The sequence below is a fragment of the Podarcis erhardii genome, assembly GCF_964252035.2.
Source record: "Podarcis erhardii genome assembly, chromosome: 8".
Taxonomy (NCBI): domain Eukaryota; kingdom Metazoa; phylum Chordata; class Lepidosauria; order Squamata; family Lacertidae; genus Podarcis; species Podarcis erhardii.
Genome location: NC_138499.1, coordinates 42,829,884 through 42,845,794, shown reverse-complemented (window position 1 = coordinate 42,845,794; position 15,911 = coordinate 42,829,884). Strand labels below are relative to the sequence as shown.

The 15,911-nt window shown below is 39.2% G+C and overlaps 1 protein-coding gene across 11 annotated transcripts in view; it reads right to left on the bottom strand.

Moving 5' to 3' along the window:
* The window catches only part of CCDC178 (coiled-coil domain containing 178), a 131,249-nt gene that overhangs the window by 37,501 nt on the left and 77,837 nt on the right, over positions 1-15,911 (bottom strand). For 10 of the 11 annotated variants that reach the window (XR_014159398.1, XM_081873671.1, XM_081873676.1 and 7 more), the window contains one exon: positions 7,470-7,619. The exons of the other annotated variant lie outside the window; for it this stretch is intronic. Coding sequence is in view for 9 of the 10 variants with exons in the window: in XM_081873671.1 (XP_081729797.1) it covers positions 7,470-7,619 (150 nt within the window). In the remaining variant the exon portion in view is untranslated. The remainder of the gene's footprint in view (positions 1-7,469; positions 7,620-15,911) is intronic. 11 annotated transcript variants of the gene reach the window in all.

Below are 15,911 nucleotides of genomic sequence, written 5' to 3'. Positions count from 1 at the left end.
GAAAGGGAGGGCAAAGAAGAAGAAGAAGAAGAAAGTTAGATATTTTGCTTAGTTTCAAATGCCTGTGTAAAAGGGGTGTAATCTCTTCATGCTTATCAAAAGACAAACAGCTTGACTCGCACATACGTATTTTTAGATAGACAAGTGATACAAACAAATCTATTTGTAAAAAATGTGGAGAACATCAGAAAAGGATATAAGATATATTTGCATATAAACTCAAGGTTTTCTCCTACAGCAGTAAAAATATATTTTACTGTAGTACTAAGTGACACCATGAGAGGGAAGTTGAGTAGTAAGTCTCTGCCCTTTTCCATTCCTCCAATGTCCTAATTCTAAACATGAGAGATGATACCCATGGAATCCAAAGGGAATTGCATGCCTGTAGTACGTTTAGGATGGGACCGCGGGTGGCACTGTGGATAAAACCTCAGCGCCTAGGACTTGCCAATCGCATGGTCGGCGGTTCGAATCCCCGCGGCGGGGTGTGCTCCCGCTGCTCGGTCCCAGCGCCTGCCAACCTAGCAGTTCAAAAGCACCCCTGGGTGCAAGTAGATAAATAGAGACCGCTTACTAGCGGGAAGGTAAACGGCGTTTCCATGTGCTGCTCTGGCTCGTCAGAGCAGCTTCGTCATGCTGGCCACGTGACCCGGAAGTGTCTGCGGACAGCGCTGGCTCCCGGCCTCTAGAGTGAGATGAGTGCACAACCCTAGAGTCTGTCAAGACTGGCCTGTATGGGCAGGGGTACCTTTACCTTTAGTACATTTAGGATCAGGATGCAAATTATCATTTCATTCAGTTTATATCCTACCCTTCTCCTAAATGAGCCCAGAGGCAATTTAAGAGTTATATACCTGGAAATTGACTGATTTGTTCTTTATTCAATCATTAATGTTCTCTTTCTTTAGACCATTTTGCCATTCTCTTTCCCCCATCCATCTCTTTCATCCCTCTCTTATGCTGGAAATATCCTCCCCCAAACTTTCACTGAACTGAAAGAGGCTGGATTAAGAATAAAAACCCTACATCCTATAATCCCCCATTAAATAAATTATAATTAAGAACACAGGTTAATAGAAACATCCCAAATCAGACCATGGCCCATCTAGCTCACTTATTTATCTATGCTGACTGGCAGTGGTTCTCCAGGGTTACAGACAGGAGTCTTTATAGGCCCTCTCTGAAGATGCAGCCAGAAACTGACCCTGGGAACTTCTGCATACAAAGCATGAGCTCTGCTACTGAACTACAGCCCTTCCCTATAATATCTAACAGCTGCTTTTAACACAACCTATTTACTCCAGCACACACTTTCTCCATCATTTGGGAAGCAATATATCTAAAATCACATTGGGAAACCATACTATCATCATGTAGTCTTTAGACCATGTCGCCATCATCATCTATGAAACTCTGCCTGTCAATCAAGTAAGAATTGTATGTAAGGTTTTCTACAGTTGTAAGAGCCATATGACTATCCGTTTCAGAGCAACTTCTCCAGTCAAGTGTATATTTTAATCAGAAGCTGACTAGAACAGCATATTTTTATATATTCCAACAGTTTTAAAATATCAGTCCTCAATCTCATCTGAGAACTATCCATATGGTTCTACACTCCCGAGATATATGTGTCCTGACAGAAAGTACATTCCAAAATTTCTAACAAGCACAGATTGTGAAAAGATGCCATGACTTTACCTATATCCTTCTGACAGGTCAAAATAGTGTCTTTAAAGTACAGCAAATATGATAAATACCCCTAATGGTGTTTTACTTTTCACTTCATCATTTCCTCATTTAAATCATGGGTTGCCAAAGAAAGGCTTGTGGTTTGATTGTGGCTCCTAAAATGTTTTTGTATGGCCTCCCATAACATATTACAAGTCTGAGTATGCCGATGGAAATTGAGTTGAAAGTTCCAAATTCATAAATCTCACATTTTCAAACTTAAGTTTTCAAACATTTCAAACACTGGGGGAAGGCGAAGCCAAGCCTGTGTTAATGGTGCCACATGGGGTCCAGGGGGCTGTGCGTGACCACGCAAAGGGCGCCCCCATTTAATGTGGGGAGCCGTCATTCTCGATAGCTACAGATTCTAAATGATTGAAGATGCCTATGTTGTTGGTGAGGGGAAGAGTAAAGAACATCGCATGTGATAACCTGTCATGAACAGGATTTTAAAGAAAATGTTGTAGGAAAACAGAATGCACACTATAATAGGGTGAAATAGTAGGCTGTAACCCATCTCAAATGGTAGCAGTAGTTGACCATAAATTTTAAATTAATGTGTATGTATGTATGTATGTGTGTATGTGTGTATGTATGTATACACGTGTGTGTGTGTGTGTGTGTGTGTGTGTGTGTGTGTGTGTGACACAGTAGTGGGAGATGGCTCAAGCAGAGTTTCTTTTCTAATACAGTCAAGGATCACAGGGTGCAATTATTAAGTTTGGATTCATCTGTGCAATCATGCAAGAGTCAGTGTATTAAGATAAATTCTTTTCTGTATAAAAAGTGGAATGAAAGTGAATTTTGGTTTATTCAACCCTTCTTTGCATTCTACATGTGCAACAAATTAAGGGTGTTACCTACCTTTTTTCAAAACTTCAAAGACCACTCTATATTAATACTTCTCCCTTGAAATGCTCACAAGAAAGTGTCTTTTACAAAAGCCAAATGTTCAAAGGAATATATTTGTAGAAAATAAGTGGGAAAGGGACCAAGTGTTCTCCGGATTAATATATAATTACTTTTTTCAGAGTTGTGCGTGTCATGATGCTTAGCAGTTTCCCTGCACTCCTAATGGCTCTAAAGACATGCATATTTACCTGGAAGTAAGCCTTATTGAACTTATTGAACTAAATGGGACTTATTTCTGCAAAGACATGCATAAGATTGCATGGTAAATTATCTTTCCTACTTCGATCATTGCCACAGTTTAAGAAATTTTCAATAAAATACATACAAACCACTTGGGATGTTTTACTGTTTAAAAAGTGGTTTGTAAGGATTGGAAATACTGTAAATAAGCAAAAAATACAAAGTCACCACCTGGTATCTCTTTTCAAAAACAGCCAACATTCTATTAAAATATTTGTTTCAATAGATAACCTCCAAGTCAATCAATTTCAACCATATTTTTAAAGATGGGTTGAAACAAGGGAAACTCAGATTCAGGAGTATTTTGTTATACCTATTTTAAACCTTTTAACAGCACTCAAGAAGACTGCTGTTTAAACTATTTTAATCTGACAGTATTACCATGCCAAGAAAACTCCATGGACAAAGACAACAGGCATATAAAAGTTATGACGCTGGAAGACAGGAGTGCCTGGCGTGCTCTGGTCCATAGGGTCACGAAGAGTCGGACACGACTAAACGACTAAACAACAACAATTACCATGCCTCCTCGTTTCTCTGCCCATACCGGATGTAGGGACATAGGGATCTCTCTGGGCTCATCCACACTCACTTGTGGAGGAAGTGGGTGCGGGGAGTGCGGTCCACCCCGGGTGTCATCCCTGAGGGAGGTGGACATCGCCCCCCCCCGCCCGCCTGGGACACTCACCCCACCCCTGGGTGGACAGCTAGCTCTGCCTCTATCCATACTCCCCTATGTCCTGCGGTTTATTCAGTTTGGTCTGTGACTTCTAAGCATGGGTCCAATAGGTTTTTACTTTTGTCCTGCCACTTTTTTGGGGTAAACCACTGAATGGGGAAAATATCAATCTGCAGAAAAGCTTATTGACATTTGGTTTGATGTAGCAGTTAGCAGTGGGTTTTCCTGGAGAAAGCAGCAGGGGGGACGGGGACGGAAGAAAAACCTCTCAGACCCGTGCCAAATGGAAGCGTGGATCAGAATAACATAAGCAATACTCTATTGTCTACAGCACTTCTTCTGTTTAATTCACTATATTCTGGTGTTAATTTCTAGAGCATTTCTTTATTGAAAGAGTATAAAGGATGTTTTTGGGGTATAATAAACTTTTAGTGTATACAGTAGCACTAAACAAAAGGACAAAAAGCGATGGAAAACAGACTCAGCACTGATTAATACTGCAATGAATACATTGTGTAGTGCCGTTAGAGGTAACTGTAGGTTTCTTGGCTAGATTATTATATAAATACAGTTCAGTTAACAAGCAGAGGTAGAGAAAGGTAGATGAAAAATGGGAAAGATTTAATAAGAGAGCTTTGAATAAGGATTTTTAAGTGAAACTAAATTTTGTTATATGCAAAAGCTTGAGATGTTCTCTCGATCTGCAATACTTTTTGTATCAAGCATGCCAGTGCAGTCTTTTGGTTCTAATATGAAACTACAGTAAGGATCATTGCACTAATGCATGAAGATTTGTGATAATGTTGCAGAAATTTTACTATCAAAACTGAACTGCAGTGTAATGACTTTTGTTATCATGGTTTCTAATAACTATTCAGCATGAATTGACCCTACATATGTTCTGCTGCAATACTATGGCCACCACTCTGAAAAAGCTGAAGAGAAGACTTTGAGCAAAAGAAAATTCATATGAAATGTGTGCCAGACAATATTAGTATCCCTGTAATCATTACAACCAAGACTAGAATTGGAATATTTTCTTCACTATTTCTTGTCTCACCATTCCAACTGCCTTTCTCTTTGTTCATAGCCTGATCTTTGTCTTCCCTCCTCCAACTAGCTCATATCCTTTCATCTACTTGTTTTTCTACAATGGCTGCTTTATACACTATAGCTGATCCTCATTCTCTGTACTGGTATATGATGGTAGGAGGTGTGGACCATGCACAATAGAAAGCTGAACCATACACAAAATGGAGGGAGAGGTGACAAAGAGAAGTATTCCTGATGCAGCTTCAACAATGCAAATAAAGTCACAAAAGAGTTTCACAGTAGAGATGAGCTCCCATCCATCTAAAATGAGTATGTCAGCATTCAAATATTGAGTCATACAAAATGAAATTGAAACCTAATTTTGATCATGTATTTTTTAAGGAAGACAACTCTGTGCATCTGGGAAAGGGTGAACATAGAGTGATTTTCTCCCTGAACATTCATGTCACTGTGATGTATATGTGCAGTAAGCAACTACAAAAATCATTACAGTGATACTCCCACAAAATTGATTTTCTGTTGCAGTTGTAAGTCACTTATTAGCAAAAATCTGAAGAAAAATACACCTTTTAATAGGAGCAGTATATAACCAGTTTCATTTCTTGTTCTACTGTAATTAGTACAAATATTATTTATGTGCTGATTTTGTGTGTATAATTACATTATCAAAATAATTTTTCAGCTACCTTTGTAATTATCAAATCTGGATCCTTAAATAGCCATGATTTCTTGCTTGATGTACCTTCTGGTGCATAAGAAGAGTGCACACAAAGACTGTACAAATTTCCTTAAGATTTTTAGTAGTGCAGTTCTTTATATTTTTCCAAAACCAGTCAAGATTCTCATAAAGCACATTAATACAGAGTGAAAGACTACGCACATACACCAGCCTCTTCCAATTATCCTATACAGTTGCACACAGAAAGGATAATTTTAAACAACCTCCCACTTTAGATTTTTAATTTTTTTTATACCTCTGGCCTGTTACATCTTTAGTTTCTTTCCTGATCAATTTTCATTGATTTTTCACAGTTATGCAGTGGTGATAGTCACATGCAATTTGATCTTATTAAAGGCTGTGACAGCCCTTTGGCATCTTGGACCCATTATGAACACCAATCCTAACAAATCAAAGCAATTCTTTATATGGTGCTTGAGCCAGAGGGCTCATCCTGCAAAAAGCAAGCGTCTGCATGTGTACAGTGAAGCTTCTGGCCTTTCATTTTCCAACTGCATCTCAAGCAGCATCACAGATGGCTTTTGAGACACCGCAAGTGCACAAGCTCAAGTTCTAATAAATGCATGGGCTGCTGTTACGAAATGAAAGTCAGAAGTTCCACTGCATGTGTAGCCCATCATGTGGCCTCCTGGAATGCTGCAATGATGGCCAACAAGTCTAGTTTATAACGGGAATTTTCAGGAAAAAAATAATTCCAAGCAAATTACCTTGCATAATAATTTCACTTTTTAACAGGAGAAAGTTGCCACATCTGAGTAGATCTGTTTCTTAATATGATTTCTAAATTCCTTATACGTACTATTTTGCAAAGTTGCGATCATTGTTTTCCAGAAAGAACTTCCCTCGTTGATCTACTTAATACAGAGTTATACAAACATTTCAGTGTAATGAGATGTAGGTTATTAGGTGAGTGGGATATTATGAATCAGCAAAGCAGTGCTTGATGGGTATTTGAAATTCTTGCGGTGTTGAACTGAGTATGTATAGCACAATAATCAGAGGACCATTTCATCACAAATCAGCACTCGTCCTGATTACCATACCTCACCTGACTGTGGACTGAACCATATTGTTTGACAATATATCTGAGGCTATGAAGCTGGGTCACAGAATCATAGAATCTTAGAGTTCGAAGGGACCCAACGGTCATCTAGTCCAACCCCCTGCAATGCAGGAATCTCAGCTAAAGCATCCATGACAGATAACCATCCAACATTGAACAGCTGTGAAACAGTGGGGGAAGGGTGTTTCCCCCCTCCCCGGCAGTACAGTGGTACCTCGGGTTAAGAACTTAATTCATTCTGGAGGTCCGTTCTTAACCTGAAACTGTGCTTAACCTGAAGCACCACTTTAGCTAATGGGGCCTCCCGCTGCTGCTGCGCCGCTGCTGCATGATTTCTGTTCTCATCCTGAAGCAAAGTTCTTAACCCGAGGTACTATTTCTGGGTTAGCGGAGTCTGTAACCTGAAGCATCTGTAACCTGAAGCATCTATAACCCGAGGTACCACTGTTGAGGAGCAATGAATGGGAGCAGGTAGTTGAAGCTTTCTTTTGCCCTCTTTTTCGTCTCTTACTACCTTTCTACCTGAAACCCTGCTTCCAACCCACTTTTTCCTATGGTGCAGAAAGCACTAGTGACTCACTATTGCTGATTATCTGAGAAATGCACAAAGCCTTAGCTGCTGCATCAGGCTAGGGAATCCACTCATTTGCATGCATGAATCTTCATCCAGGAAGGGATATGAATGTAGAAGAATTTTCCGCACTTACTAGTTTTCCCTTTTTGTATGGCTCTCTGTTAGAGCAGGTCATTTGTCTTGCATTAAACAAAAGGCAACTCCTATAGAAACATTAAAGCAGAGCATGATGTACGTAAAAAGGCATGCAAACACCAAACGGAATGAATGATAAGATTTTGAAGATCCTCGATAGAAAAATACTTTTGTTAAAGTAAAGAAGTAAAAATGTACAGGATGGAAAATATAAAGAAGGAAGACATGGAAGACATCACATAGGATGTTCCAGGAACTTAACAACTTATTTCAAAACATTATTAAACAGTAATAATTAGCAAATAGAAAATAAGCAATTAAGAAACCAAACCCATTATTATCATACCTGCTGCTGGTCTCTTAATCTTGATTCAGCTCTAACTTTATGATCATAGAAGTCTGCAAGTTCATTTTTGTCATTTAGATAGCATAACTGAAGCATCTGATATTCTTGCGCTAAACGCAGATTTTCATCCTCTGAAAACTCCAGAGATTTCTAAAGGGAGACATTTTTTATTAACATTACAAACCATTTATAAAGCTATGATTTCATTCCAAAACTTCTCAATAAGATTCATTTTTACTAGAGTTGTATTCTGTTGCACTGTACAGAATACTGCATATGCTTTGTATTCCTAAGGACTAATAATAATAATAATAATAATGTGCAAAGAAATTACTGTACAATGAGTGAAAGGAAAACAGTTCTTATATGTTCCTTTTCTGAATTAAAAAAATGCAGTGAAGCAATTGGCTAAGCTGCACATGAATGGCCTGATTCAGCAAGGGAGATTTGTGTGTGCAGCCATTATAGATGTGCATCACGATACGCATCTGGTGTTCACTGATATTAATGGATGTGTCTGATACATTCCCACCCAGGAATGCACATGCCTACCCAGGGCCACTAGACACATACAATATAGTGCAGTAAAGGGATTAATTGCATCTGCAACAATGTAGAAAAGGGCTGCAGGAATGTATCTCTTTCCCCAAATACATGTGGCAGAATGCCACCACCTGCAGTGACTACAAAGAAGCATGTGTACATCCTTAGAAATGACACTGTAGTTTGTCCGCTGCTTTCCCAAAGGATGGCATGCCACTCCTTATATTCTTATAAGAATATATGCATTTCAGTATTATATAACAATATTCTTGTATTAGTTCTCTCAGTACATGGGATTTCCAAATTAATCAAATGTAGCTAATGGGAATGTACTAAGGTTTGTTTACATGGCTAAATATAGGCTGAAATGGAATTTGGGAGACTAGATTGAGATTTCTGTGAGTCTGTACTGTCTGTGTGCTTTTTCTGCAAAACTCCACTTCTACTATCCCTACCAACAGAAAATGACCCTCTAAATGCTGACCTGAATTTCATGTAGAGAGGCTAAAAGGAAGCAAACAATTAATATAATTAAATAACTTCTTCTTCATTTTCCTAATACACAATTGACATGGATAAGTGAGTTCTTCAGTACAGCAGTCTTAAGAAGCTTAGGCAGAAAATTCTATCTTTGATTCACTTCCCTTCTCTGGAAAGAGTAATATTTGAGGAAGATAGATATTTGGTGACAGATAGGTAGCCGTGTTGGTCTGCCATAGTCAAAACAAAACAAATTCCTTCCAGTAGCACCTTAAAGACCAACTAAGTCAGTTCTTGGTATGAGCTTTCGTGTGCATGCACACTTCTTCAGATACACATGTGTATCTGAAGAAGTGTGCATGCACACAAAAGCTCATACCAAGAACTGACTTAGTTGGTCTTTAAGGTGCTACTGGAAGATATTTGGTGGTAAACTTATATTCACATAGAAAAGTAGCACGTCAGGAAGGAAGGTGAGGGGGGGGGGATGTTCTCCTTATCATTTTGTTTAGTTTGTTTTATCTGCATGAGATGCAAATTACAGTCTATAGTAGTGCAGCCCAGACAGAGGTTACCCCCCCTCAATTTCTTTACTTTTTTGTTTTGTTTCTTTGATAAGCCATGCCAGAGGGTGGCAATTCATACTGAGACTCAGACACCAGGGTAAAAGCGTTTAGTCTTTCTCTCCTTGCCATTTTACACATGTAAATTGCAATGGGACAAATACGGTAGCTTTGAGGGGGAAATGGCCTAGTGGAAAAGAGTTAATCCACCACCACGCCCAGTACTGCAATTACCATTTGAACCTCAACTGTATATATGCTTCTTACAAAAATGTAAAAGATTGGATGTCTTATCATGGATCTCATCTACTTGGCTCTTAAATATGGCAATAAAAAGAATGCAAAAATATCAGGGAAAGTTGATTCTCTCTCTGCAAGAATAATATAGGACACAACATTTTTTTTATAGCAATCTCACTTTTACTGAAGTCCTGATGGTTTACATTATACAGTAATGGTAACATCTAGCACAAGCAATTAACATTTATATAGTAATCACAGTATTAGAAAATCAGTTAACTATTAAGAATGTTAGGGAGATGGTTTTTATATATAAAGAGTAAAAGGTCAACATTTTCATTGCAAACAGGCTAGGGAAATGAGGTTCTCACAATGCTTTGAGAACAAAAGAAATGGAAACTGAAGCATACAGATACCCAAAAGTTAGAAAACCTTTATCTGAAAGTTGTCACTATCTTTAGCTCTGTTTTAGAAATTCACAGAGAAAAGGAGGCTTTTAAAGGTGCATCAGGAAAGCCTTTAAATAAACTTAGGTTGCACTAGGGAGTAAGCTCCAATGAATGTAGTGGGGCCAAAAAAATATTCATAAGGTTGCACTCTTAAATTCATGGCAATATATAAGGGAAAATAACCTAGAAAAGCCCACAGAGTTTGCTCCTTATCAGCTTTTTTGGCAACAAATGTGTCTCCAAACACATGTGTCTCCAAACAACTTTCGACACCTTTGACAAACTGCAGTTCCCAGGATTCTTTGGGTGAAGTAATGACTGCTTAAAGTGCTATGATACTGCTTTCGGTGTAATGAAATACGAAAAGGGAGAAAACGCACTACACTGGGAAGGGAACATAGCTCAATAGTAGAGCACCTATTTTGCATGGAGAAGGTGCCAGGGTCAGACACGGACACATGCAGTTAAAACAATCAGGTAGTAGGTAGTGAGAAGGAGCTCTTCTTGGGAGGCTGGGTAGCTGCTGTCAGTCAGAGTTGGCGATAGATGGAGAATTGTTAAGACACCTATCTAACAACCATGTATATTTGAAGCAAAAGAATCACGTCCTCTACTCCACATTCACACAACACAGAAAGGAACAAGTCTGTACAAGCTGTCATCACCATTGATTGTCAGTATACCTGCTTGCCATGCCCCCTTTTATCTGTGTGTTCAGCATTAGTTTGAAATCTTCCATGTGATCAGGAACTGTGAGAAAGCCAGGGTTCTTGCACATGTGGAAGAGCTGTATGTACATTTCACATTCATGTAGAACATATGGACATGTGTGTGTTATATACTTTTAAACCATGAACTGCTCCAGGGTGCAATATTCATCCATGCAAAAGGAAAGTGATGTGCAAGACCACAAAATCTTGTCCTATGGAAACTTGGAATGATACTCTAAATTCACTGCAGCGGCACATTGCATGGGGCAGAATGGTAGTGGGGGCAAGCTGTTCTTCAGGGACGGCTGCTCTCCATTAATGATCTATTTACTTAGTAACTCCACCACCACAGAAACCTGAACAGAATGTTTGCTTATGGGAGCTCTGTTGGTTCTGTGATAGTTTATAATGAGGGCTCCAAAAAGCTGCAAATGGCGGGCAGGGAGGGTACCGCTTGTGCAGTTTTACGTGGGTGTGTCAGCTATTATTGAACATTACCACATTTGTTTCTCCTTTCCTCAAGCAAGGAAGCAAACCACAGAACAACAACCTTGGCATTTCATCCAGACCAGCATCCGTGGTTCGCTTCTCTGAAAACCACTATCTGAAGTCAAAATTTGTTCTTGGGTTTCTGTTTGTGGTTGGTTTGGAGAAATAAGCCATAAATGTTGCTTCAGATGTAACACTAAGATAACCACTCAGTGTTTTTCCTCTCCACTTAGTGTAAGAAGGAGCAAAGTGGGAGTACTTCAACTGCATGCACTAGCAGACATCTTATGCAGAACCTAATTTAACTAACTATGGTTATTTATTTTAAATATGTATAACCCACTATTCATCACAATCATCTCAGAGTGAGGTACACCTTTAGCACCTATAACAATCTATAGTAACAGCAAGAAATAGTTAAAAGCAGTGAATGTTAAACCAACAGAATGGTATTTACTTTATTCTCAAATGCTTGAGTAATTAGTCCTGTTTTAAACTGGTGCAGAAATGGAAGTCAGCACCAGTTTGGGTTAGTGGCTTTGCGTTATGTGTGCATGACGCCAGTTAGCTGTAGTGGAACAATTCTAATTAAAAAAAAAAAATCCATTGAGGTTCTGGTACAAACTGCTTATGGGAGGGAAGCAGCAGCTCCAAATGTGGATGAGCTTTCCAAACTCCGGCTAAAGAGTTACAGAATAAAAATTATTTGAGTTTAGGATTGTAATTATTGCTGTGATTAATAAATGTTATAATCTTAGAAGAGCAATTCACTACACATTCAAAAATACATTTTCTAGAAAACTGTTTTCTAATTTTAATGAATACTGTGACAAATAATTAACTTCCTTTTCTACAAAAAATAATAATAATAAATCCATTTTGTAGGATCATTTGTCCACATAAGCTTCCAGAATACCAAGGCTTGTTAGAGTTCGAAGGATTGCTATCTTTGTAGTTTTCATTTTAAAAAGTGGTATAAAACATTGTAGTAATTAGAACACACCTAAAACATTACTCTCATTGAATCGCTTAATGTTTGTAAGCATTTTCAATTCTGAAGAACAACTCAGGAAGCAACCTTGCTGACAGAGTTTCTGACTCATCAAAATTATGTCCTTTATTTCACTGACAAGCCATTTTGCTTGAGCAAACCACTCAGTAGCAATGGACGTGGCTGACACCCAGTGGTCTTTCAGGTAAGAATTTAAAATACACACACACACACACACACACACACACACACACACGTACACACACCACACAGAGCAGTACTAGAACAACTTTGTATCTATTTACACTTCAGAGCTCTTAACTACTACATATTCAAGGTGTAATCTGTTCTCTGGTTTTTATCTTTTTTCAAATGGAAGGCTAAAATATAAAAACCAATGTCTGAAACACCTGTTAAGGTTTTTGCTTTGCGCCTTTTGCATATCAAGCTAATTTATGTTCACATAATTGAGATGGTATGCACAACTTTATTAATGGTTTAACATTTGTTTCACAAATTATTGCAATCATTGATGTACTATCATCATGAAAGATTAGCACAGAATTTGTCCATAAAGTTGCTTATGAAACAAAATTAAACAGTGCTGATATACTCTCTATTTAAATAGGTCTAACAATATTAGGTAGATCTCAGGATGAAGAAAAAACTTTTACACAGAGTTTGATACAGTGATACGGTTTGTGATAGGCTTTCTGTAGGCACACACAAGATCACAGTTTGGTGGCAAACACACTATACATTTAAAGCACCTGACTGCTCCCAAAGAATCCTGGGAAGTGTAGATTACCCCTCACAGAGCTACAATTCCCAGCACCCTTACAAACTGCAGTTCTCGGGATTCTTTGGTAGAAACTAGTGTACACAGCGGGACGCGGGTGGGGCTGTGGGTAAAACCTCAGTGCCTAGGACTTGCTGATCGTATGGTCGGCGGTTCGAATCCCCATGGCGGGGTGAGCTCCCATCGTTCGGTCCCAGCTCCTGCCCACCTAGCAGTTCGAAAGCACTCTTAAGTGCAAGTAGATAAATAGGTACCGCTTTATAGCGGGAAGGTAAACGGCGTTTCCGTGTGCTGCGTTGGTGCTGGCTCGCCAGCTGCAGCTTCGTCACGCTGGCCACGTGACCCGGAAGTGTCTTCGGATGGCGTCGGCCCATGGCCTCTAGAGCGAGATGAGCACGCAACCCTAGAGTCGGACACAACTGGCCCGTACGGGCAGGGGTACCTTTTACCCTTTACCTAGTGTACACAGCCTTTGTGGTTTCATATTCACATTTGCTAAAAAAGAATTAGAATCCCTCCTTCACCCATAAGAGTGCAATGCAAAGTGGAAAATAAACTCTCATTACATGTTGTTGTTGTTGTTGTTGTTGTTGTTGTTGTTGTTGTTGTTTAGCCGTGTCCGACTCTTCGTGACCCCATGGACCAGAGCACGCCAGGCACTCCTGTCTTCCACTGCCTCCCGCAGTTTAGTCAGATTCATGCTGGTAGCTTTGAGAACACTGTCCAACCATCTCGTCCTCAGTCTTTAATTAAGTGATAGTATTTATCTACTGATGCTATGATCTGATCACCTCAGCTCAGCTGATTATTTGAATTTCTCAGTAAACTGGTTATCTAAGCATTTCATTGAATACCTTAATACTGCTGCAATCCTAAACCCATTTAGAGTCACTTATGAGTAGTACTATTGCTGTTAATCCTTTGAGCATATGATCACCTGAATTCTGTAATGAGCTGCTTGTTCAATCTCCTAATTAAAAGGTAAAGGGACGCCTGACCATTAGGTCCAGTCGTGACCGACTCTGGGGTTGCGGCGCTCATCTTGCTTTATTGGCTGAGGGAGCTGGTGTATGTCCGCAGACAGCTTCCGGGTCATGTGGCCAGCATGACTGAGCTGCTTCTGGTGAACCAGAGCAGCACACGGAAATGCCGTTTACTTTCCTGCCAGAGCGGTACCTATTTATCTACTTGCACTTTGATGTGCTTTTGAATTACTAGGTTGGCAGGAGCAGGGACTGAGCAACAGGAGCTCACCCCGTTGCAGGGATTCGATTCGCTGACCTTCTGATCGGCAAGTCCTAGGCTCTGTGGTTTAACCCACAGCGCCACCCGCGTCCCTAATCTCCTAATTAAAGATGACAAAATCTTATAGTGACCCTTTTTATTCAATGAACTGGTTATGTAAGTTTATCTGAGGGCAACAATATACAGAGGATTATAACATGAGTTTATTCATGAATCGAATTGACTACCTAAATGTTTTAATAAATCAATGAACTGATAATTATTTACTACACACACTGCCCAGTCACTTTGGTGCTGCTCACACAGCAATTCTGACTTCACCCTCAGAGGCGCATACCATTGTCTCTCGAGCTGGCATGTGCCAATCAATGAAAAGTGAATAGATTAATTGAAATCTGACTGGATACAGGATGAAACATATGTTACGATAACATTAGGGTTGGTTCAGTCCTATGGTTCTAGTGTTATTCCTATTATCTTTCTTTTGGAAATGCTTACTGATTAGAATATATCTTTAAGAACAATCCAATGAATGAGTAGAAGTAAAAGCAGCAATACCTTCTCCAAAAATAATATGACAAGAAAGCACAAGAAGATACAGATTGTGGCAAGCCAATAGTCACTGCAGATATGAGGAAATCACTTTCAATGGAATTTCATAAATTTGAAAATGAAATTAAAACTTTTAAGAGGAAGATAATTACGGTCATTAATGATGCAGAAAATAATACATTGACTTTATTAGAGAATAAGTTAATTGATTGTGAAATAAATAGGATGCACCAGGGTGGCATGACTAACTAAAGTCCATTGATTTCAATGGGCCTAGTCTGAGTATGAGTAACACTGGCTATTACCCATTAAGTAATAATTAGAACTGCAGATGCAGCTTAATTGTTTTTACAGAACTTACAATCAGATGAAGTAGTTGGGGAGGAACTAAATAATATAAACACAAAGTGAATAACATTACTGACTTTTAGTTATAAGGTAGGAAACCAATGTTGTAATGGAGGAGAGCACCACCCTAGCAACAGAAATGTCACTGTTTATAAATGTGATGAAGGAGAGATCAATTATAATTATAACTGCAGAAAAATCAATTAACTCAGGTAAGACACCTGGACCCAAAGGGGAAGGACTAGATGACCCTTGGGTCCCTTCCAGCTCAAAAATTCTATGATTCTAACAACTAAATTCTATAAGCCCCATATTAGGTAAAGGTAAAGGGACCCCTGACCATTAGGTCCAGTCATGGCCGGCTCTGGGGTTGCGGCGCTCATCTCGCTTTATTGGCCGAGGGAGCCGTCGTACAGCTTCCGGGTCATGTGGCCAGCATGACTAAGCCGCTTCTGGCGAACCAGAGCAGAGCATATTGAATAGCCCCAATTTCAAAGGAATTATTATTCCTTTACTATTTAAAGGGGGAAATTCAAAGTAAGAAGCTTCCTGAAACACAGAGAGATGCAAGGATAATAGTAAGTTTAAAACCAAATACAGTTGCAGATATTACAGACCAATCTCAGCATTGAATAAAGACTACAATATTTTGGCAACACTTTTTATGTTTCTTAAAATGTACTAAATATTCTTTTTTAAAAATTGGCCACATTCTTGGCAAATAGATTATACGAAGTTGTAGATAATTACATCAAAAAGTCCAAAATGGATTCATTAAAGGAAGACAACTCACAGATAACACAACATTATGAATGCAGAGAAAGTGTTTGGTTTAAAAAACTTATGAGCCACTATCCTCTTGTATCCTGTCCTGCCTCTCATGTGAAATGCACATTTTATTCTCACAACTTCCAGTCGAGACTGATGTGGTTGAGACATAGAGACTTCTGCAAGACCATATAGCAAATGCCATGTCTGAGTGAGGATTTGAACTTATTTTTCCTTGTCCACACCAAGGACTCCCAGAGCTTCT